Genomic DNA, 24,078 nt, shown 5'->3' on the forward strand with positions numbered 1-24,078 from the left:
AAATGCATTATCAGAGTATTTTAGTCAATACTCATAAATAACTACAAATAACTAATGTTAGGGAAATCTGTTAATGTTTTGTTGCGCGTTTCTGAAAAAAAAAAATATATATCGGCCGATATATCGGAATATCGGATTTTTAAATCAACAAATATTTGTATCGGTATCGGCCTTCAAAATCCTTTATCGGTCGGGCTCTAAGTTCACACTCGGTATCATGTTTCAACACACTTTAGGTCAATATCACACCGGAATTCTCCTTTAACAGTCACGGTTTTGCCATAACTCCCTCTATGCATTTTTGCATTTAGCTCGCGAACACGTAGCAGGGTGGGCGCCAGTGCGTGGATAGGCCTATCTCAATCGCAAAATTAAACAATATTTCTATCGGGCGCCTACCATGGACTAGGCTGGGTGAACTCCTGAACCGCCTGATCTGCCGGCGATTACTTTTTCGATTTCTTAAAAGATTGAGCTTTCGCCAGACTAACCATGGACTTCATAGTTGCAAAATGCAAGGGAACATGAATCAGCATATAATTTGCACGAGCAATAACGGACAGTAGCTCTTCAACTTGGCCCGTTAAAATGTGTATGAACAGTCTAGCACGCATTTCATGAAGGCCCTTTTGGACATGTCAGTTATTTGCACCACTGGGTAAAACTGCATTTTGTTTTAGACTACTGGTATTTAATTTGTGCATTGAGAATAAAGCTGAATATCATATGAAATAGATGCAAGGATTAAAGTTCTCCGTCATAGGACGGATTTCCGTCAATTTGATTTTAGAAATGTCATATTTGAGATCGATGCAGATCCGATGAGAAAAAAATAGGAGGGGGGGGGGGACTGTCACCTTTGCTTTTCCTTTTTTAAGGCAACTACAAATATTAGGTAAATGTTTAAAGACCTAATAGTGTTCTTGAGAACTTTCTGTGTCTCAATCCGTGACCGCTCAAGTCCTATACGGCCTACGTCAGCCATGAGTTTCGCTTTGTATGTTGTAGCTACACACTTGTCTCGGGCGTTTGCTAAAAAAAAAAAAACACGTATGGAAGACTATAACGGTCTAAAAGTTGGATTATAGTGACACAATCGAGACAGCTGATGAGGTTGGCCAATCCGTTTAACTTTTTTGGATATGATATTGTGAGCTCTATGTGCGAATTCGGAGGCTGTGTTCTTTCCGTGCATCAATGTAGACACTTACTATCGCGAACTCTTGTCAGGGGAGGTCATTCATTTTGGGTGTCACCTATGACTTGAACAGATAGCCTGCTATGCCACCCGATGTAGGCTACTATTATTGTTACAGTTTTTAATCAATGCAACTAACATTATGTGTAAAGCGACGCAATATAAACCGTAGCCTATGCAATGTATTATCCCGTCTGTTATGACATACAGCAATGTTTTTCACAATTTGCGACGGAAGGTTTTGACTGAGCGTGTCGAGTAAGGGGGTCAGTCGTGTTTGTGACGCACAGACGGCATTGTAGCCTATTTTGCTTAGGCCTCACTTTTAACGACAATAGGTTGTGAGTGTATGTTGACAAAAAATAACCATACAATTAAAATAGTCAACTTAAAACTTTGCTATAAAATATTATTAATTTATAGCACAAAACCATAACCAGTGGGCCTACCAGAACCTCGCATATCATGATTTGTGTGCGTCTATTTGGCAAGGCCACTAGCTGTCATGGATGCGTTGTTGCTAAAGGAAGGCAGGTGTCAAAAGTTAAAAAATAAATGCAGATGGGCAGCTGTTGGAAACGGGGGAGAACTAACAAGCCATGGTGTAAAGAAATTAAAGTGCCAGGAGTTTGCTTTTGCGCGGTTCGCTGCAAGAAAATTGTTTATGGATGCAATAGGAAAACGTTTTAGCACGCCACCAATCAGAAGACCGCCATAAGGTTAACGTTCGTGCACTTCAGGACATCTTCCCTACCTGGTGCAACTAGCCACCACGACAGAGGTAGGCTACGTTTATCTATGGCTGACCGTTTTTACGTTTAGAAAGTAGGCTACGCATGTTCTTTCATAGCGCAACACGACCTGTCCTTAACCATATCGCAACCTCTTGTCAACCTTATACAATCTGTTGCTGAAAACAAAAGCGCCGTCTCCAGATTGTCGTTACAAATGCGCAGACCTCCTGCATGAGCACACACAGTATTGCTGCTCATTGGAAAACTGAGTTGTCTGTAAAACTCAAAATTACCATGTTATCATTAAATGCGGATGAGGCAACAAATGGAAATATGAACAATATCTAGAATGTTCTGATTTGTTACTTTGATGAGGAAATGGGAAGTCTTGCAAACTTGATTTTATAGATTTTACTTGGTGTTGAATTGCATATTAACAAGAAAAAAATCTCCCCTTTAAACACTTTTGGCCTGAAGTAATTAAATAAGAGTGTGTTAAAGCCTTTCTACAATATTGCTGCAGTAGAAAAGAACAGCAATGGCTAATCAGCAATGGTCAGGGATGGTACTAAAATATATTTTTGTTCATCAGGAAAACTCAATCTCAATCAAGAACACTCTCAATTCGCCTTATTCACATGGCGGCCATTGGCGGCTAAAACGAGGCTACAGGGTACACAAACCATAGGATTGTTATGTTCTATGCATTCACCTGTAGGTGGCATTAATTATATAGTAAGTGTACCCTGTAGCCTCGTTTTGGTTTAAACAATGGCCGCTGTGTGAATAAGGCGAATACTCCCTTTACTTTGCTGTTTGCATCTTTTTGTAATTAAAAACCAATAGGTCGCGACCGCAAAAGGGGTGCTATCTCTATAGGTAGATATGAACAACGTATGACTTATGGCCTGAAAAAAGTTCAGTCAAACGATTTTTTTTCACTTTAATCCCTGTAGATGACTAAACTTATGCATATGTAGAAGAAGAAACATTCACAAAAATCCATGACATGACCTCTCTTCGTGATAGCTGTTGAAAACTGCATGGAACTGACAGGGATTGTTTTGTTTAATAATAAATAAATAAATACATTATGCTGCTACCTTCTGCTTTTCCCAAATACAATGTAGCCTACAGGCGTACCTTTCATCAGTCCAGTTGCAGTGGATGGACTATGATGAACTGCCCTACTTGTGATTGTTTAGAGATTTTAAAGGTTTTATAACAATGCTACAATTTTTTCTAAAAAATCTATTCACCTTTGCAGCGCCAGTAGGCTACTTTGTGTGCGGCCTGCAAGCACACATTCCAAACAAGCATACACAAAAGTTTCAAGAGTGGGGGATGGAGTAGAAAATGGAGACAAATTCATTAATACGATTTATTTTTTCGCATAATGGATGTACAGGACTGAGCGGCGGTCATATTTTGTACCGCGATGCGGTACATCTAGTTGAGGTTATAGGGCTATTAGATATAGATGTTTAGTCGAAATTGCAATTGAAGTAATACAATAGCTAATCACAAAAGCTGCAAATAATTGTGCTGTTTGCAACTCTGTCCCAATGGTGGTTAAAGTGTTTTATTCATGTCATCCTCCTTTTGTGACAGAGTGAAGCTCAACTAAAAGGAGTCTTTTGCTTCTCAAGCACTAGGCATACTACCCAGTCAGAAGTGGCACAACTGAAAGCGTAATTTGGCATATTGAACCAAAGATTGACCTTAAAAAAATGAAATCATTAATCAAATGACAACCACAATACCTGTCATTATCCCTCAATTAGATATTTTCTCCACCGGGCATCTCTAATTGAAGTAGGCTGATGAGAGTACAATGCAAGTATACAAAACTATTGGTTAAGGTGGTTTATTATATCCATGACACAATGCGACTGAAGTCAGTTTTAATATATAGTTTATTTTATATTTATCAATGCACAATACTGTTATGATTGAAATTGATGACTGTAGTACTTCCATAATCAAGCAAATTGGGGCAGCCGTGGCCTACTGGTTAGCGCTTCGGACTTGTAACCGGAGGGTTGCCGGTTCGAACCCCGGCCAGTAGGCACGGCTGAAGTGCCCTTAAGCAAGGCACCTAACCCCTCACTGCTCCCCGAGCGCCGCTGTTGTTGCAGGCAGCTCACTATGACGGGATTAGTGTGTGCTTCACCTCACTGTGTGTTCACTGTGTGCTGAGTGTGTTTCACTAATTCACGGATTGGGATAAATGCAGAGACCAAATTTCCCTCATGGGATCAAAAGAGTATATACTTATACTTCTATACAAAGGAACTTGGTTAGATTTAGTTGATGTGACTCACTCTGAATTTGTGTGTGTACTCATACCATTGCTGCCATTCAGTCAGCATGTTCCTCAATCATGTGATGGTAAAATTGAATTGGCCCATTTCTCCCAACTCGTGAGTGAGGATTGGAGATTACACAAAAGGGCATGGGCTGTCTGTCTGTCCAAGACACTGAAAATCATCTGTTGAGGGTTGTGTTCTGACTAAATCACCTGACTGAGTGGTTTGCCCAATTGTGCATCATTTGAATGCTGCTCACTGCCTTGAGTAGAGGAATGACTCTGTTTTTACAGTTGTGGCCTGCTGAGTTTCCTCCTAAACCATTCTCATATTTTAAATATTTTAAGCACATTTGTGAAGGTTATTGGTTTAGGAAAGGAAGTTTTAGTCTGTCTGTGTAGTGTGGATTACAATGTACACTCTTCTCATCTGGGGAGGTGTTGTGAATAGGTGAGGTTGAAAAACTTGAGGTTAGTGTGGGCACACTCTCTGTTAGTGTGTGTGTGTGTGTGTTTGCCTCTGTCTTGTTTCATATGTGAAGAAACAAAAGGTTGTTGGGAAAGCCCAAAATGAGGATGCTGCAATGAGAAACTCTTATGTGAAATGTACAACTTTGCCTATTGCTGCTTAGCCTGGTCGAAACCAGAATAATTCACTTTGTGAATAGTGTGGGGACTCATGATTGGGAAACGCTTCCAACACTAGCATTGTGATGGGCGTAGGCTTTGTGTTAACATTGAAATCATTGGTTCAGCCTAACCAATCACATTGATCAGGGATTCCTAACATTACTTCCTACTTCGCCTAAACTTTACAAACTACATGGGTCAGGAAACAATGTATGTAGACCTACCTTTGCTATACATAAATGTACACATTTTTCCAACTGCAATTTTTGACAGGCATTGCTACTACCGTTACCACAGCCACTTTCGATTTTGAAACTACAGCGTCATCCACTCTCGTCGCTGATTGGCCTGCTCTTTTTGAGGTCTGATGGAGACGTTAGTGAATTATGCTGTTCCAGACTAGCGTCTCCCTGAAAGGAGATCTAGCTGGGCGTGACCAGGCTAATTGCTGCCGAATCTCAGGATCAATATTGTGTAGGTGTTTGTCTTGTTTTCAGTCTGGTGGATCGATTGGGAAACGCTTACAAAACTTGCATCGTGATGGGCACTAACTTTGAAATCATTGGTCCAGCCTTACCAATCACATTCATCAGAGATTACTAACGTTACTTCCTACTTCGCCTAAACTTTACAAACTGACAATAAGCAGGCCACCAACAGGCCAAAGTTGGACGTGCGTTCATACAAGTAACTTTTGACCCGTTGGCTCGATTGTCAAATATGAGGTATCGTTGGAATCCTTGGACCAAGCCGAGTTCAACGCACCCTATGACGTCGTTTACCGCCATGATGGATTTTCCGCCATATTGGATTTAATCAAAAACACCTAAAAGTTTTCACAGGTCACAAAGTTTGTCCGATTGACACCAAACTTGACACACATAATCTTTGGTCCAAGCCTCAAGAAAGTTATCCCTTTTTGTCTTCAAATCTAAAACCGTTTGCCCGTAACAGCCAATCATAATTGGCGGCGAAGCCACCAAACAGGAAGTGAAGTGATATCTCAGCAAAGCTTTCACGTATCAAAACCAAACTCGTTACATGGGGTCAGGACCAAATAAGGAGGAGGCTCAATAAATATAATGACTTTTGACCTATAGGTGGCGCTATAATTAGCAAATTTACCTTTTGGCCTGTAACGGGTGTTGTGTTTGGAATTAAAACATACTAATGGTGATTGTTAAAGGACAATTCCGGCGCAAAATGAACCTAGGGGTTAATAACACATGTGTACCGAGTTCAACCGTTCGCTGGGATTTGTTTTCATGCTAGTCGAATGTGACCAGTTTTATTGCAAACCGCTTATTGGCGTTTAACGCTAGCCTTCGGGGCACACGTACAGTAGAAAGAAATCGCTATTTCTATACCACTAACAAGGCTCAAAATAGCACCACACTTACACAGTAGCATAATGAGGGTCTCTACATGTAAACCGAAGCATTGAGAACTTTGTAAGTGTACAGGCAGTTTATTAAAAAGAAACACATTACCGTTCACGTTTGGTTCACATATACAGGCAGGCGATGTGAACTAAAATCAAACGTAATTTGCTCAATATAGGCCTATCAGAAATAATAGCTCCGATGTAACATAACTTGTATAGTGTACTTACTTAGTGGATGTCCATCTGGTCCCTCTGGTATGGATCGCCACCGCCTGTGTGGCATTGACTACAGGTAGCTTCTAGCTCTCTCTCTCTCATAGCCCTTTCACGGAGCTCCCGCAGCTATTCGTTGGTATATTCCGACTCGAAAAGATAAGGACGTCCAATAAGGGTTCATCCTCGATGTTTTCAAATTCGTTCAAATAACCTGCCATCTCTTATGTCTCCTGTTGCGTTCAGTGCTTCTCTTTTGCACAGTCCTTCTGCAACAACGTTTCACCCGAGATTCACTTTACATCCCAGAGTTCTGTTTAACCAAGGCGCCTGCCTGTATGTGAACCAGACGTGAACGGTAATGTGTTTCTTTTTAATAAACTGCCTGTACACTTACAAAGTTCTCAATGCTTCGGTTTACATGTAGAGACCCTCATGCTACTGTGTAAGTGTGGTGCTATTTTGAGCCTTGTTAGTGGTATAGAAATAGCGATTTCTTTTTACTGTACGTGTGCCCCGAAGGCTAGCGTTAAACTCTAATTCGCGGTTTGCAATAAAACTGGTCACATTCGACTAGCATGAAAATACATCCCAGCGAACGGTCGAACTCGGTACACATGTGTTATTAACCCCTAGGTTCATTTTGCGCCGGAATTGTCCTTTAATACTATGGGAGGTCGTAAGTCCGACAGATGTGAATTTGTGACGTCAACGTAATTGATCCGGCCGCCATATTGGATTTAATCAAAAACACCTAAAAGTTTTCACAGGTCACAAAGTTTGTCCGATTGACACCAAACTTGACACACATAATCTTCAGTCCAAGCCTCAAAAAAGTTATCCCTTTTTGTCTTCAAACCTAAAACCGTTCACCCGTAACAGCTAATCAAAATTGGCGGTGAAGCCACCAAACAGGAAGTGAAGGGATATCTCAGCAATGCTTTCACGTATCAAAACCAAACTTGTTACATGGGCTCAGGACCCAATTAGGAGGAGGCTCAAGAAATTTGGTAATTTTGACCACTGTGTGGCGCTATAATCACAGGAAGTAGGCTCATATCTCAGCAATGCTTACACATATTGAAACCAAACTTGGTACACGGACTTGAGACCCCATCCTGAAGATGCACAATAAATTTGGAGTATTTTGACCACTAAGGGGCGCTATAATCACAGGAAGTAGGGTCATATCTCAGCAATGCTTACACATATTGAAACCAAACTTGGTACAGGGACTTGAGACCCCATCCTGAAGATGCACAATAAATTTGGAGTATTTTGACCACTAACGGGCGCTATAATCACAGGAAGTAGGGTCATATCTCAGCAATGCTTTCACATATAGAAACCAAACTTAGTATATGGACTTGGGATCCCATTCTGAGGAGACACAATACATTTGGTGACCTTCGACCACTAGGGGGGCGCTAGAGATACAGGAAATTAGCTCATATCTCAGCAACGCCTTTATCTATCAAAACCAAACTTGGTACATGGACTCGGGACCTGATCCTGAGGACACACAATACATTTGGTATACTTTGACCACTAGGGGCGCTATAATTAGGAAGATTTTTACGTATCAACACCAAACTTGATACGTTGATTTGTAAACACATCCTAAGGACCCACAATAAATTTGGTGACATTTGACCACTAGGGGCTCTATGATTAGCAACACTTTCACCTATCGCAACCAAACTTGGTATTTGGACTTTGGAATACATCCTGAGGATGCACAATTAATTTGGTGTGCTTTCACCACTAGGGGTGCTATAATTATCAACACTTTCACCACTTTAAACCAAACTTGGTATGTGGACTTAGGAGTACATCTTGAGGACACACAATAAATTCGGTGACCTTCGAATCCAGTCCAGTCCAATTCAAACAAGTCCAATCCAATCTAACACAACACAGTCAAGTCCAGTCCAGTCCAATCCAATCCCAGCTCCTGCTTAACTGCTTGGCCCCCTCATTGAAGACAGAATTTATCTAAAGGAGTATAGTCTCTGTTTTATCAGATGGGAAAAGCCTGTTTCTCTTTTGCTAGGGTGAATCCTAGATAAATAGATATATGCTAATTACTGTGACCTCTACATTTAGTTTCATGCCCCACATGTGACTTTGGCATGATCTATTTTGTCATGTCGAGATTTTTGTTTGCTCTCATGTGTTCATTTGGGGGGAAAGTTTAGAAATGAATAGTATATTCATAACCATTATCTAAATGAAAAGACTTGTCCCATTGGTACCCATTCATCCATCTCTAGCAGATAGATGTGATGGCTGATGGAAAGCTCATAGCACAGTATTTTTGTCCATTATATGTGAGGCCCTTTGTTACCCTCCTCTTGTTTTGTAGGCACCCTTATTTTGTCCCTGACCGGAGCAACAGAAGATGCTAATTATTTATAAGAGTGTGGAAGGAGTCAGTGATTGCCCCCCCCCCCCCCCCCCAGACGTCTCTCAGTCAGCACCCCCACACGGCTATGAAAGTAGCCATCCAGGTGTTCTTTTGTGCAGGGCTACATTAAAACATGCATATGCTTGCTACCTACCACCCCACCCCCATTTGTGGGAACGCAGTGGAAAATTTACGACACTGGGAGCCTGTTGACTGAAGTAACCAGGAGGGTCATATTGGAGTGTTGAATGTTGACAAGGTGTGTGTGTGTGTGTGTATGTGGGCGGCAGGCTGGCTTGAGGCACCCTCCCACCCCCCACTCCCACCACCCTGGTCTCCACCCCTTGCCAAACCAGCAATACCAGCCCCATCCAGCAGGGGTTAGCCAGCCAGCAGCCAGCCACAGTTTCATTCTCTGCATTGCTGCATGCCTGTGAGTCAATGGTTTGATGTTGATTTATGTGTTTGCTCTGTAAACACAACACAGGGCTTTAAAGGGGAGACTCAAAGCCAATGTTTCCTTCAGGGCACTCCTGAAGTTATTGCTCTGGCATGTGTTACGGTTTGTAGAATCAAAGTTACCGATGATGGATAACTGCTGGTTCACCTTAGTAGGCTTCCATATTCATAGTCTGTTCATGTGTTATTGTTTTTGAGTAAATGAAAGAAAAGGATTAATTATATCTTTGACCCTCTACCACCTTCTCTTACTTACTTCTCTTACCTATGTGTTCTCATCCTCTTCCTTCTCCTTTCCTCCTAGTTTTCATCTCTCTTCCCAATATCAGGCTCTACAATCTACAAATCTTTTATCATTATCACATTATGATAATGGCGTATGATATCACAGCCTCATGTTTCATAGGGAATTAGGAGACATAAGAAGAAGAAGAATAAAGAATTGACTAAAATAATTAGGGCTGTTGACTATTAAGTGAATCATCAACTATTTTGATAACTAATTCTGATGGTTTGTGTCATTTTGTAAGGAAAAATACATCAAAATCCTCTGATTGCAGCTTCTTAAGCTTGAATGTTTTCACCTTTACCTACTCTATAACTGAACTAAATATATTTGGTATGTGGACAAAACAAAGCATTTGGAGACATAGCCAGGGTGCAGATAATGTCTATTTGTCCTTCCTCTCTCCCTCCCTTCTTTCCTCCTGTCCTAATCCATCCTTCTAATTAATTTTGTGAAGGAAACGAAGGAACGATAGGGAGATGGAGGAATGAAGGAGAGGAAGATATGAGAAATGAGATGCCCTGATCACACACACATCACTTAGAGACGTCAATTACTAATAATGTGGTGCATCATCTCTATGAACTTATATCAAAGCCTAAAAAATATCATGTGCATTATTCCCATTTATTGAGCCTGATAATGAGGTAATATTTGATAATTATCGAGACATGAATGAATACTTATTTAAATGCAACACATGAACAAAACAGGCATCAACTTTTTTACAAGTTTGCATGGTAGTTCATGATAATTCTACTCATTTATTGTTGCTAATAAATTGCTACAAACTTGTTTGAAACCGAAAGAAAACTTTTCACCTTGGCAGCTTAGACTGAAAACATGTCCGCATAAGATGCTCTTGTTTCCACACGCATCAGCCCTTCCACCTCTCTCCTCTCCTCCCGTTCTCACTTCCTCTGGTTGCAATTAGACAAATGAGACATCCTCGATGACGATTTCCGGGGTACGAGCTTGAGCTAGATGTTTTGGATCCACCCATACTCTTGAGCTTTGGGAAACAATGATCAACATTTTTGTTCACTATTTTCTGGCATTTTATCGATCAAACAACTTATCAATTAATCAAGAAAATAATTGCCAGTTTAATCGACTATGAAAATAATCGTTTGCAGCCCTTGAAATAATGTAGCAATGTAGAGACCAGTGTTCAGTTTTGCTAATGTTAAATTGGAAACAGTGGAAAGCAGTTTGCATGTTCACAGTTTTGTAAATGCAAAATGGAAATAACGCATAAAATGTGCATTCAGGTTTGTTACACTAGCTAATGCATTGTCAAGTGTCAATGGTTTTTGGTGCTTTAAGAGTGTTTATGCATTTAGGAAACCCTTCATGTTCTACACATAAGCGCTTAGTGAGTGACGTGGACATGTTGGAAATGTACTTGACTGATTCATCCGTTGCAGTCAAGCAAGTTTTACATTATTGTGGATTGTTTGGAATGAGAGAGTTTTTTTTTGGCCAAGCCATTACTCATTTACGTAATGTATTTGGACATGCAGAGGAAATTTGCATGCACTCATTCCACAGATTGAGTATATAGATAAGTGTTCTTTTGCTTCAGTTGTATAAACCACTGTCACTTAGACTCTGTATTTAGTTTGGAGAGATTTGCTGTTGTGTATGTACAACACAGACACACATGTCCAACATGCCTGTCTGAAACCATTTCTTCTTTGCTGGAGACACAAACAGGAGCTCAGCTAATCATCATGCCTGTAATTGACTCTGATGGTAACGCTAGCTTGTCCTATGAAACCTGATGTGCCATTATGCAGTTTCTATGGAGTGGTCACAAGTCAACAGGAGCTCCCCGAGGCAGAGGGGCTGCAGTACTCACACTCTAGTGTCAGGCGCTGACTGCCAGGCCTTCCATTAACTAACTCGCTGTTTGAGCACAGCTTCTATAATGCATAATGCTTTCTATATTGGTCGAAATTAGCTAGTTTTCACCAAATGAACAGAGAGGGAGAGAGAGAGCAACTGAATGGGAGGGGGGAGAGAAAGCGTGTGAGTCCCGTTTATTATTCTCCCCCTCCCCCATCCTGGACTTTCTGACCCTCTTATCCTTATAGGCCTGAGGAACTCGTCAAACTGGCTCCAGGTGCTGACAGCGTGTGCACCTTGAGACAAGTTCACCTATGCAGAATAAAGTTAATACCATACGTCAGAATTGTTAAAGTGTAAAAGAAGTGTAAAAAACTATCCATATATATATAAAATTAAAACATAAATGTAAACATTTGATGCATTGCACCAGAGTTAGCCTTGGGCTAATTTACATCTGTAGTCCCACAGGAAGCACAAATACAATATACAAATACAAATACAACATTTTAAAAACAAAACATTGCTCAATAAGTAAAAACAAACATGTAGCAAATATTTAATTTAATTTTAATTTATTTGTGCTTATAGAGCGCCAAAACATTACACATGTATCATGGCGCTTTACAGTATGTAGGCAATCAGAGAAAAATAAAAGAAAGAGAGAGGCCCATGGGTAACAGGGGCGAGGAAAAACTCCCTAGAATTGGAGATACATATAGGAAGAAACCTCGAGCAGATCCACGACTCAAGGGCCTGACCCATCTGCCTAGGGTCAATACAGGACAGTAAGGTCTGTATACATGACAAATGCATATGATAGTCAGGTGTAGAGAAGACATGGTGTTAAAAAGCACTTGAGCTGAAAGTTACAAGAGGTGGGGTGTTTACGTTTCTGGTTTGATAATTCATTAATCCTGATTTAGTGACAGAAAGTTCAAATAGTCCAGCGTTGGATTTGTCCAGGGGAAGGGAGTTGTCACTGTGGTGGGTCGGCAGACAGGCCAAGAATCCGGGCAGAATTGTCATTGGCAGGTGATGGGTCGCTAGGCTGTACGGGCCAGGAATCCAGATAGGGGGACAGTAATAGGGCAGTCGAGGATGTGACTTCAGGTGAGATGGGTGAGAGGAGGGCCAACACATGGATGGTTGATGACTGGTGATGATATACCTCACAAGTGAGGTACAGTAAGGAGAAAGAAAGAGAGATGTAGAGTGGGTTAGTATTACTGAAAATCAAAATGGTTAATGTCAATAAGTAATTAGTGGTACTATATATTGTTACAGTATATCATAGTGAGAATAGGCAAGAGAGGGAGAGTTGAGAGAGAGAGAAGGGGGAGAGGAGAGGGGGGGTTGTACGGCGTGACACATGAAAAGTCCATGACAGCACTATGCTATGACAGCATAACTAAGGCATGGTGAGGGGTAGTCGGCACCAGCGCAGGTATGGTCAGTGACCACCATCGCACACGCGTCTGGGATGCCAGTCACACGAGGACTCAGCAGGGTGGTCCATTCCAAAAATCCCTGAGGTGGGTGAAGTTCCACACCGCACCATACATAGGAGTGGTGCGCGATAGCTGAAAGCTCTGCCTCCTACTGTAGTTTTTGAGATTCTTGGAATTACAAGGCCAGTATTCTGTGATCGTAGCGGTCTAGGTGGGTTATATGGGACTAGGAGATCTTTAATATATTCTGGTGCCTGGCCATTAATGGCTTTGTATGTTAGAAGCAATATTTTGAAGTCAATGCGACTTTTAACAGGCAGCCAGTGTAGAGATGCCAGGATAGGGGAAATATGTTCATATTTTTTAGTTCTAGTGAGTGTGCGAGCAGCTGCATTTTGTATAAGCTGTAGGCTCTTTAGACAGGTGTTATTGCAGCCAGCGTATAGAGCATTGCAATAATCAATCCTTGAGGTGACAAAAGCATGGATTAATTTCTCAGCGTCTGGTAAGGATAAAGACTTCCTTATCTTTGAAATGTTCCTTAAGTGATAAAATTAAGTTTTGATAATCTGTTTTATGTGATAGGTCTTGGTCAATTGTAACTCCTAGATTTTTAACACTTGTGGATGAGAATAGTCGAAGATCAGTAAATGTAGCCTGTGATGAGGATAGGATATCCCTCATCTTTTTAGGACCTAAAACCATGACTTCTGTTTTATCGGAGTTCAAAAGCAGGAAATGATTTGTCATCCATGTCTTTATGTCTCTTATACATGTGTCAAGTTTGGCTAACGGAGTTAATTCGTCAGGTTTTATGGAAAGGTATAGTTGTGTATCGTCTGCATAAGAGTGAAATTTAATGCCATGTTTCCTAATTTCTGAGCCTAGAGGAAGCATATATAGAGAAAATAACAGGGGCCCTAGTACTGAGCCTTGAGGCACCCCATATTTTACCATAGTCTGGGTAGACGGTTTATTGTGAACCTGTACAAATTGTCTGCGGTTAGAAAGGTATGATCTAAACCAAGCGAGTGCTGAGTCTTTAATGCCTATCGAATGTTCAAGTCTGTGGAGTAGTATATTGTGGTCTATGGTGTCAAAGGCAGCACTGAGGTCCAGGAGGACCAATATTGATATATGTCCATTATCGGCAGCGATGAGGAGGTCATTAAAAACTTTAACTAAGGCTGATTCAGTACTGTGGTGAGCTCTGAAAACAGACTGATATAATTCTTGGATTTTATTCATATGCAAGAAGGTACCAATTTGTTTCGACACTATTTTTTCTAGTATTTTTGACAAAAAAGGGAGATTAGATATAGGCCTATAGTTGGCCAGGTTGTTAGGGTCAAGGGTAGGCTTTTTGAGGGATGGCTTAATAACAGATAACTTAAACGACTGCGGTACATGGCCTGATAGCAGTGAGTTATTTATAATCTGGAGCAAAGCATTGTCCAAGAAAGGGAGAGCAGTCTTCAGAAGATGGGTAGGAATAGGATCTAGTAAACTAGTTGTAGATTTTGATGAAGAGATTGTGGAAGTGAGGTCTAATATGTTAATAGGTGTAAATGAATTCAACGTTGTTCGTCTCATCTGTGATTCAATTATATTTTCGCTACCGTTCAGCAATGGAGTATGAATATTTGGTGAGACTGATTGGTTATTAATCTTGTCTCTAATTGTTTCAATTTTGTCATTGAAAAAGTTCATGAAGTCATTACTGTTTAGGCAAATAGGGATAGATTCGGTTACTTCGGTGTGGCTCTTCGTCAGGCGGGAGATTGTGGCAAAGATACATTTTGTATTGTTTTTGTTTTCTTCAATCAGCGAGGAATAGTAGGTTGACTTAGCTTCGTTGAGTGCTTTTTTGTAGGTGATAAGGCTATCTTTCCATGCTTGGCGAAAAACTTCCAATTTAGTGGTACGCCATCTATCAATAAGTTACTTTTGTTCCACAGGTACACATATACGCACCACATGATCAGGGGTGTAGCGGTGTGTGCCGCACACAACTCAACAGCCCCCATTCACCCACACACGCATGCACACACGTGCACACACACACACACACACACACGTACACACACACACACACAACTCAACAGCCCCCATTCACACACACACACATGCACACACGTGCACACACACACACACACACACACACACACACATACACACGCATGCACACACACACACACACACGCATGCACACACACACACACACACGCATGCACACACACACACACACACACACGCATGCACACACACACACACACACACGTGCACAGGGGCGCCTGCAGGAATTAATGCTATGGTACGCACACCCATCCCCCCCCCCCGCAAAAACAAATTCACGCGTGGACAATATTTGTCCGTTTCCCGGTTTACATAGCATAGCATCATTCACATGCAATAATACAACAACAACGTCTTCAATGACCTATTCATTTGGAATAATTGATAGAGCCCTATACAGGCTAAAGTTACCTTTAGTTTTGTTCTAGCTTACCGTGACGTCTGGCTTTAAACAGCTGTCTAATGCAGTCTAACGTTCTGACAAGCAATTGCCCCCCTTGTCCTTGCCCATCTGGAATAACTCCTAGGTTTGCTGCATCCATTCATTCTGTTTTCGTTGTTTAAACTTGTGATATCCATGATGAGTATTGAGTTAGTGAATTAGCTCAACATTGTGTGCTGATAATATAGATAGCCGAGTAAAAGAAAACAAGTAGCCTAGTTGCGTGCCTGCGTGCATATTCTCTCTCTCCTGCTCAAACAAGATGTGTGCGCGTTAATTTTGATAACGTGTTCACTAACTTCAATAGAAAATTGTAAATTGTAGCCTGATGGCATGCAGCTAATGGGATACTGTCAATAGTTGGGAAGGTATGGTGGGCCAAAACACACACACACACAGGAAATTTTCTCTTGTTGAGTAGCCTGATGGTACGCACAGTGCGTACGGACGTACACCTGCAGGCGCGCCTGCACGTGCACACACACACACACACACACACACACGCGTACACACACGCGCGCACACACACACACACACACATACACATGCACACACACACACACACACACACACACACGCGCATGCACACGCATGCACACACGTACACACACACACACACACACGCATGCACACACGTGCACACACACACACACACACACACACACACACCCTGTCAACCCCATTGGAGTGAAGAGTGAAGCTAAAAGTATGAGGAGTGATTAACATTGTGTGTGCACTGTTGAGAGATTTTTAAGTATTTTTTTAGATTAGTTTTAAAGCTACTGAACAAGCCACAGCATTTTATAGTGTCTGGGATGGTATTCCATTGGGTAATGGCATTGAGAGAGAAAGCCGCCTGTCCAAAGGCTGAAGAAAGGGTACAGTGCAATTGTGTATGGAAGCTATTCTAGTTGACCTTACAGAGTCAGCGGCACGGTAGGAGACAAATTGGCGCAGACAGGTAGGGGCCAAGCCTTTTAAAATTTTGTAAGCTATGCACAGATTTGAAAATACTCTAAAATGTTCAAAGATGAATAGATTGTGTTTGAATAGTACTAATATTTCACAATGATGATACCTTAATGGCTTTTTGTCAAATACTTTCAGAGCCTGTTTGTTTTGCTTACATTTAAAGTAAGGCAAGATTGGTCTAGCCACTCAAAGCCATTTGTTTTTGTATGTCACTACGACAGTGTTCCAGCGGCAAGCTGCCCACAGGGTATGCAGGTATAGGTGGAGGAAACTACCAAAGATGTCAGACATACCTAAACCCCTACTGGAAAGTTTTCCAGGTTAGCCCTGGCAGTATAGTGATGGTAGGCTTAACTGCATGTTCATACCGAATGCTCTGCAATGAGGCAATATCTCGGTTACTAGCACAGAATAGGGTGTGGCTCACCAGTGTTTCACTGAACACATACACGTGGTCTGTGTGTGTGTGTGTGTGTGTGTGTGTGTGTGTGTGTGTGTGTGTGTGTGTGTATACACAGAGTTACTATGTGAGTGTTTCTTGTCTGTAATGGTAGAGGCTGAATTGAATTGTTAGTTTTAGTGGCCTGCCTTGAGTAAACAATATATGTTTTATGATTCTTATGGCCTCCCCCCACCCACCCCCCCTTTGTGTTTCATATCATGGGGAAGGCATTTGTCTACACACACTGCCCAACTGTACCACATGCCATAAATTACTCTCTTACCTTCTTTAAAAGGTGACAAAATGTAATGTTTTCTCTGTGCTATTTTGTTTTGGTCAGTGAGGGCAAACTGGATAGTTTTGTGTCGGTTTGAGGGCATGTTGTGATGTTGCCCAGGGAGAAAGAGGGAGAGAGAGGGAGAGAGGGAGAGAGAGGGTGAAAGAGAGCGAAGTAGAGGGAGAGAGAGGGGGGTATCAGCGGTGGAATAGGGGTGAGGGCGAGAGGGTGGCTTCACAATGGGTCTCTTCATGATAACAGAGTCGCCACTGATTTCTCGCCCTCTAGCTGTGAATAATATAATCAGGCTCAGGAGAAACTGGGGGTTTAGGTGGAGGTGGGTTTTATAATCAGGGGTTGGATTAACAGCAACAGTGGTCCTGAGAGGTGAGAATGTTTCTGGTCCAGACTCACCTGTCCCTCCCATCTAAAGCCACACTGTGCCATGGTGGTCCAAGGGACACAGTTCTGTCGTTCTCCCACTCGCTCACTCTCTGCCAGTGCTTGCTCCCACTCTCTCTCCCTCTCTCTCTCTCTCTCTCTCTCTCTCTCCCTCCCTCTCCCTCTCTCTCTCTCTCTCTCTCTCTCTCTCTCCCCCTCTCTGTATCTGAGCCAGTTATTCATCTCAGTGTGGTGTGAGTCAGGGAGGGTGGGGCCCTGGAGGACAGCAGTACCAGTCACACTCTGTCAACCCGCTCACTCTTTCCCTCCCTCTCCCTCCCTCTCTCTTTCTCTCCCTCCTTGTGTGTGTTTGTGTGTGTGTCTCTCCCTCCTGCTCCCTCTCTCCCTCCCTCATTCCTTACTTTGGCTCCCCCCATCTCTTCGTGCCGGCTACTGGTCTGGCCTCTACTCTCGTTAGGTTTGAGAGAGACGGGTCGTCTTGGCAAGCAAGAGTTTTTGATTGCACAGCCGTGGACCGTCGCTCTCCGAGGAGGAAGAAAGTTCCTGAAGGAAAAAAAGGTGAGTCGAGCCAACTAACGCTTCTCCTTTTCTAACCGGGCAGATATCGGGTGAAACTTGTTCTTAAGTGCCGGGGTTGTTTTTCCCCAAAAACTTTTCCATTCTCAAGACCTGAGCCAAGTAGGTGTCAACTGAGATTGCTGTATAATACCGTTATGACCTCCAAAGTTTCTGGTGCTTTTTCATGGACCGTGGTTTCTGTGTTGGGACAGAGCACTCTACCTTACAACTTGGTGTCTCACAGAGTGTGTTTGTGTGTGTATGTTTATACACAAAGGCAAACAATTTTTGTTAACAACTTGTTAAAAATAGTTGTTAGATGCTAGGCTAAGGGTTTACCTAATAGGGTCTGAGGCTGGAATGTCTTTTCTTTTTTCCCCCTCGTCTCCCTTTGCTCTCTGTTCATTATTAACTCCTACCTCGTGAACATGTTCCCGTTTTTCCATGATTCATTTACAGCACAGCCTTAACAAATCCACGCACAACACCCATTTCCATTCATTCCGGCCCTCCCTCTCCATGTCTCTCTGAACTCTGTTTCCTCTTGTTCAGGTTTTTGGAATGCCAGGGGCCGTGGCACGATTGCAGAGTATACAGGAACACTCTCCCATTAGTCCTATCCAAATACAAGCCATAAAACTCCTCGATCAATGTCGTTGGTCCCAGCCAGGCTTTTATCAGATCCTTCTGATGGCACAAGGCGTGTGTCTGTTTGCATGCATGTGTGTCTGTATCCAGTATAATTGGGCTCTACCCTTATTTTTTTATATGTTGAGACGGATAAGCCAGTGGAGCGGATGGGAAGTGGTTGTTCACATGACTCGCATGGTTCATGCCTGAGCAGGCAGTCCCTCTTGCTACCGACACGAGGAGTGCTTGCACCCCTCCCTAATACCCACCCCCACCAGCCCTGTCATCTCATCTGTACCAGCCACATCACACACATACTGTGTTTAAGAGATTTGAATATAGCCTGCAGGGAGGTCTGCAGGTTGGGCCGAGGTTTTAGATAATTGGGCTCCCACCCAGAGAAAATGATACCCAAGGAAGAGTGTTGCAAGATGGGGTGTTAGATGTGGTTCAACATACTAGACATGATGTGTAATCCAGACGATTGGGTGTTCTTTATTTACTACTTTTTAACTCCCATGCTCTTTATTATTTGTTAAGACTTAATGCTCTTGGATTGAGTGTAGTAAGCCCTAATTGAGTGCCTGTTGTTGCAAGAGGTTAGGCTCCATAAGGCCACTAAGTGGCAGGCAAATGGCATTTTCTGGTCCACTAAGTAGACAGACTGGGATTTGGAATGTGATTTGGCATAGTTTACCATCGGAGTGATGAATGTAATGACTGTTTTGTTTGGAGTCTGACCAAGTTTATTTTGGTGTTCATTAGTGGCATGAGGGTAGCTTCTCCTTGACTTTTCGACTCCGTGTCAGAGGATACTGATGTTAACAAGAGTTTATTGTTACATCATCAGTGGTATTGAAAATGTTTCAGGCAAAACACCGCTTGGCTGACAGAGACATAGTGGAGGGACCCCAATGACATATCATAATTTCAGATGTACACAGGAGAGATGTTAAATTCCTAGTGCTACATGTAGGTGATTTTTACACAGCGGCTAATCAACAATCAAGTTTATTTACTATCAAAAATATAACCAGCAGAACAGCCTTTGTGAGCATTTCATTGGGGTTATCAAGCAGGCACCTTCTTTCATGGGTGTTTCATTGAATTAGGCCCATATAAAACTGTATTTTCAACAGTAGTGTGTAGGGTGGCCTATAGTGCATTTATAAAAAAATCTTTGAACTTTGGGGACCCACCCAAGAGGTTGGGATCCCCTTGTTGGAGATCTCATGTGATGTAAAATGTGATTCATACGTAGGCCATCCCATGCACTTGGTGCCTTCTTCATGCGGTGATTGCCTCGGGGTATGTCCTCACATGACTGCACAGGGCTTTGGTGTTTTTGTGTGGGGGTGGCTTCACTCTCGGGACCCTGGGGCCTGGTTGGGTCAGGAGAAGGTTCACCACGGGCTGTTTCGTGCACTGCACAGCGGTGTGACTTTGACATGTGCACTCACACACCTCCCCCCAGGTTGAAGCCGAGGCGGCTCTTGGGAAGATGTAGCCTGAGATGGCGGTTTACCATCAAACATGTGAGTGTGGTGGTCATGTTGTATGTTTAGTTATACTTCTCATTGTTGGTTACCCCTCCCCCTTTCCAACCCATTACTACCAACCACTATTTTTGCATTTTCTCCTTAGGTCTTATACTGTGGTATTGCTTTCTTATTGCTTTGGGACGTGGATTAAAGATAGAAGCCGTCACTTAAGAAGTCCACTTAAGCCCTGTCTGATAAGATTCCATCTCTCACTTGCTCTGCTACACAGGCGTTTTTGTAGTGAAGGCCATACCGCCCTCCTCTGTCCACATGGCCCAGGTGTGGACTCTGTGCTGTAAGTCATCAGCAGGCAGAGTAGAAAATAATGATTGGAGTATGATTAATCTAATGATCCTTCGTACTCATGACAGGGGATGTAAATAGATTATTGTTGGATACCCTATCATTTTAGTAAGATATTGGATTGGGCTCAAGTTGAGGTTTTTTCCCCCTTTTTCATAGGTGCTATTTTTATGTAATACTGTCACTAGGTAGTCTTCACAGGGCTGTTTTCAGCTCATTATTGACTGATCCATCACATCCTTCCTAAGTGAAACTACAGAGCCGAGTGCCCGTCGCCAGAGAGGCTGCTGTAGCAGCAGACAGGTTTTCAGGAATTATGCCGTTCTCGTGTTATCTAATCTGCCAGTGATGTCTCTTCTCAGAACAAGATGGCTGCAATGGTACATTCGATGTCTGATTGTGTCATGGCCTGCCGGCTTCGGCCGCCAGCCGACCCCGTGCCCTTGACGGGCATGGTGCTGGTGTTGGGCTTGCTATGGGACGGGCACGCCGCCTCAATGGCCTCATTCTCTAGTGTCCTGCCTGGATGCTGCATGCTGTTTGTGTATGAGCCCTCTGTTTGGTGTCTCATGTGTGCTGGTGGTGGGTTTTTGTCTAATGTAAGGAATATTCTTGGTTAGTTTGCCACAAGCCTTTCCATTTGGTGAATTTTCACCTATATTCTCCAACGCAGCGGTGACTGGAACAGGTCATGGCCTTTTTGAAGCTGTTATCATTGACGCAACAAGCCTCACCTCGGTGTCTAATCTCACTGACAGCCCCCATACAAACCCCATCGGAGGCGTTTTCACAATCCACGCATCACGTTAGTCTTGTATAGAAATCACTGGTATGCCGCCATCACCATTCAATCTCACGTGCCATCTGGGCATAGTGGAGCAAAGCAGTTTAACCTGATATCGCCTGCCTTAGTTAGCATTGTAGAATGTCCCTGCATTAGATTGTTTCAGTTGGGCTCTTCAGGGATTTGTGAAAAGGCTATGATCATCACTTGGCAATAGGTATCCATCTCCTTTTGGCGTAGCCAGTAAATGTGCAAGGAAGACATTGTGTGACCTAAGGCCCTTTTTTGGTTCAGAACCGAGGTATGTACCTTCTAGTCTTTTGCTTCTATTTTGGGAGTTTAGTGAGGTAATCATCCATCATCCTGAAAGTGCTCAGTGAGGATTTGTTTAACGTTGTGCATTAGTGTTTAGATTTGGGCTTTGTTAGGTGTGAGATGAGTATAATCTGTATAACAAATAGCTCAAAGGCTTGACATGAGAAATTGACAAGAAATGCTTTGTGGTTTGTATGTCGTATGCATTTAAGATGATATTTACTTGGTGAACTTATTGACCTTCAAGTGATGTTTGATTCTCCTGTCCTTTGACAATTGGTCAGAAGTGACCATTTTACATTACTACCAAAAAAGCATTGTTGTTCCTGCAGCTCATCGAAACAATTGTCTGTCTCCCTCAAATTTATCCTGCCTACAGCAATGTTTAAACTCAGTCCCCTTGGCAATCAATTGTTCTGGTATTCAGCTCGTCCTTGCCCTGGACTAACACCTACTTGGCTCGCTTTTCAGCCAGTGTAAGATTAATGGTCCCTCTGTTCCCTATAGCACAGACATTGGTGTTGCCCTGTAGCCTGGTATGAGAGCGCCACACCTGTACCCTTCCTCTGTTTGCTCATAATTAGCGGCACTGTGACTCACCTGAAGTAAAGCTTGTGGGTGATAAGTGTCGCCGCTTATGTGATCTACATTTATGTTTGGTGTTATCAGTTTTTTTTTTTTTTTTTTCAGCTTAGTGCTATGCTAGGGTGTGTCAAAGGCCAGGCAAAAGGAAGAATGGTTTGATGTCAATGACTAAACTTGACCTGAAACTTGTGACTAACCACAGGATAGACGTCTTGACCAATTGCGAAAATGACATCTGACCAATTGCATCTGGCTTCTCATTTCCTTATTTTGGTGAATCTAATTTGGTCAGGGATTTGACATTGAACAACCCTTTACCCTACGACTTTTTTTACGACTTGGGGTTAGAGAAACGGTAGTGTATTTTGTGAAATGTCTCTCTGTCAAAAAAGGTTGTGTTTATGTTTTATCTTGTTTCATCTATGTTAGTATTTCCCACACCCCATGTCCATTGACTCTGCTATACCTTTAGCTGTAGCTTGGTTGGCACATGGTTAAAGTTTTTTTTTTCTGTTGACTTCTGCTGGGGTGTTAACTGTTGCATCTGGAGGGAAGCTCCTCCCTGTGGCACTAGTACATCCCCTCCCTCATCAGGCCATGTCTGTCAAGGGAACAGCTGACTTGGACTAAAGGCTAAATAGCCGAAAGGAAAACCTCATGGATCACATGCCTCACATGGCAACTGTTTTAATTTAATACGGACTCTTTCCAGGTCTTCGGTGATTCATAGAAATAGAGTATGTGTCCCTGATCTCTTTATAACCCTTTTTTCTAGGTCACATATGTTCCATTTGTACTGAGGCCTTTTATTATTCTCACTCTTTAAGAGTGGGTGTTTTTGTCATTGCGTCTTATGCCAGTAATTTTGTATAAAAAGTGTACAATGGACTTATTAGAATAGATTAGATTCAACTTTATTGTCATTGTGCACTGTGCAGTGTCATGGTGCAGTTGTGTGTAGTACAAGTACAAAGACAACGAAATGCGGTTATCTCACTGTTGCTATAGTTATGAAAGGGGAACTGAGCTGACGGCCTGTTGTCACTGTTTTCTCTGCAGGTGTTTTTGCCGTGATCAGTGTTGAAGGCAGGTCAACATGCTTGAGGCTGCGAGAACGAGGATCATGGAGGTCTACGACTCCCTGTTGGAAGGCGCAGGTAAGGATGTTTCTGATGAATGTCTACTTTGGGAAAGAGTTATGGTACTGGACTTGAGACAGTCATAACTTGCTGCCATAGCATATTGTTTACTGTACGTCACGTGTACTGTACTGTCACTCGGATATGACCAGCTGACTAAATTATGACTGCCTGAAGAATTGAAGCTTTGAAGATACAGAAGAAAGTGTTTGGGGTAAGCTTCTTCCTCATCATCCTCCTCCTCCTCATGTTTTTAGACCCCAGAGTGGCGGTATACCCTCTGATGGGGAGTCCTGTGAATATGACGGCCATCTTGATCGCCTACCTCGCGTTCGTGCTGTACATCGGGCCACGCTACATGGCTAACCGGAAACCTTACCAGCTCAAGGAGGTCATGATCATATACAACTTCTCCTTGGTGGCCCTGTCCATATACATAGTTTATGAGGTAAGCTATCTCAACATGCCTTGTAACTGAACAAACTTTGTTGGCCTATATTGCCATTGTGCTTGCCCATCATGCCCAAACACGTCTTTTAAATATTTTAGATTGTAGAAATATTAGATTTGTAATGATATTTTTTGCAATTATAAGCCAACAGAGTAAGGGCAAACTATTGAGACCCTTAATATAAAGTGCTGAGGCACAGTCGAAAGAGGATCAATGTTAGTATGTGTTACGGAATGTCTTAAG

The 24,078-nt window shown here is 42.5% G+C and overlaps 1 protein-coding gene across 5 annotated transcripts in view; it reads left to right on the plus strand.

The window, feature by feature from the left end:
- Window positions 1–24,078, plus strand: part of elovl1b (ELOVL fatty acid elongase 1b) — a 42,586-nt gene that overhangs the window by 14,340 nt on the left and 4,168 nt on the right. Inside the window, exons 2-4 of one of the 5 annotated variants that reach the window (XM_076278283.1) lie at window positions 17,987–18,087; window positions 23,305–23,402; window positions 23,642–23,832. In XM_076278283.1, coding sequence (XP_076134398.1) covers window positions 23,342–23,402; window positions 23,642–23,832 — 252 coding nt within the window. In that variant the 5' untranslated portion in view covers window positions 17,987–18,087; window positions 23,305–23,341. Of the gene's footprint in view, window positions 1–17,872; window positions 18,088–21,423; window positions 21,647–22,803; window positions 22,983–23,304; window positions 23,403–23,641; window positions 23,833–24,078 lie in introns of those variants that run through there. The other 4 variants (XM_076278284.1, XM_076278286.1, XM_076278288.1 and 1 more) reach the window with 4 other exon arrangements.

The sequence above is a fragment of the Alosa pseudoharengus genome, unplaced genomic scaffold (assembly GCF_046254945.1).
Source record: "Alosa pseudoharengus isolate Yale_2024_CS ecotype anadromous, Long Island Sound unplaced genomic scaffold, YU_APseudo_1.1 YU_APseudo_1.1_scf_11, whole genome shotgun sequence".
Lineage (NCBI taxonomy): Eukaryota > Metazoa > Chordata > Actinopteri > Clupeiformes > Clupeidae > Alosa > Alosa pseudoharengus.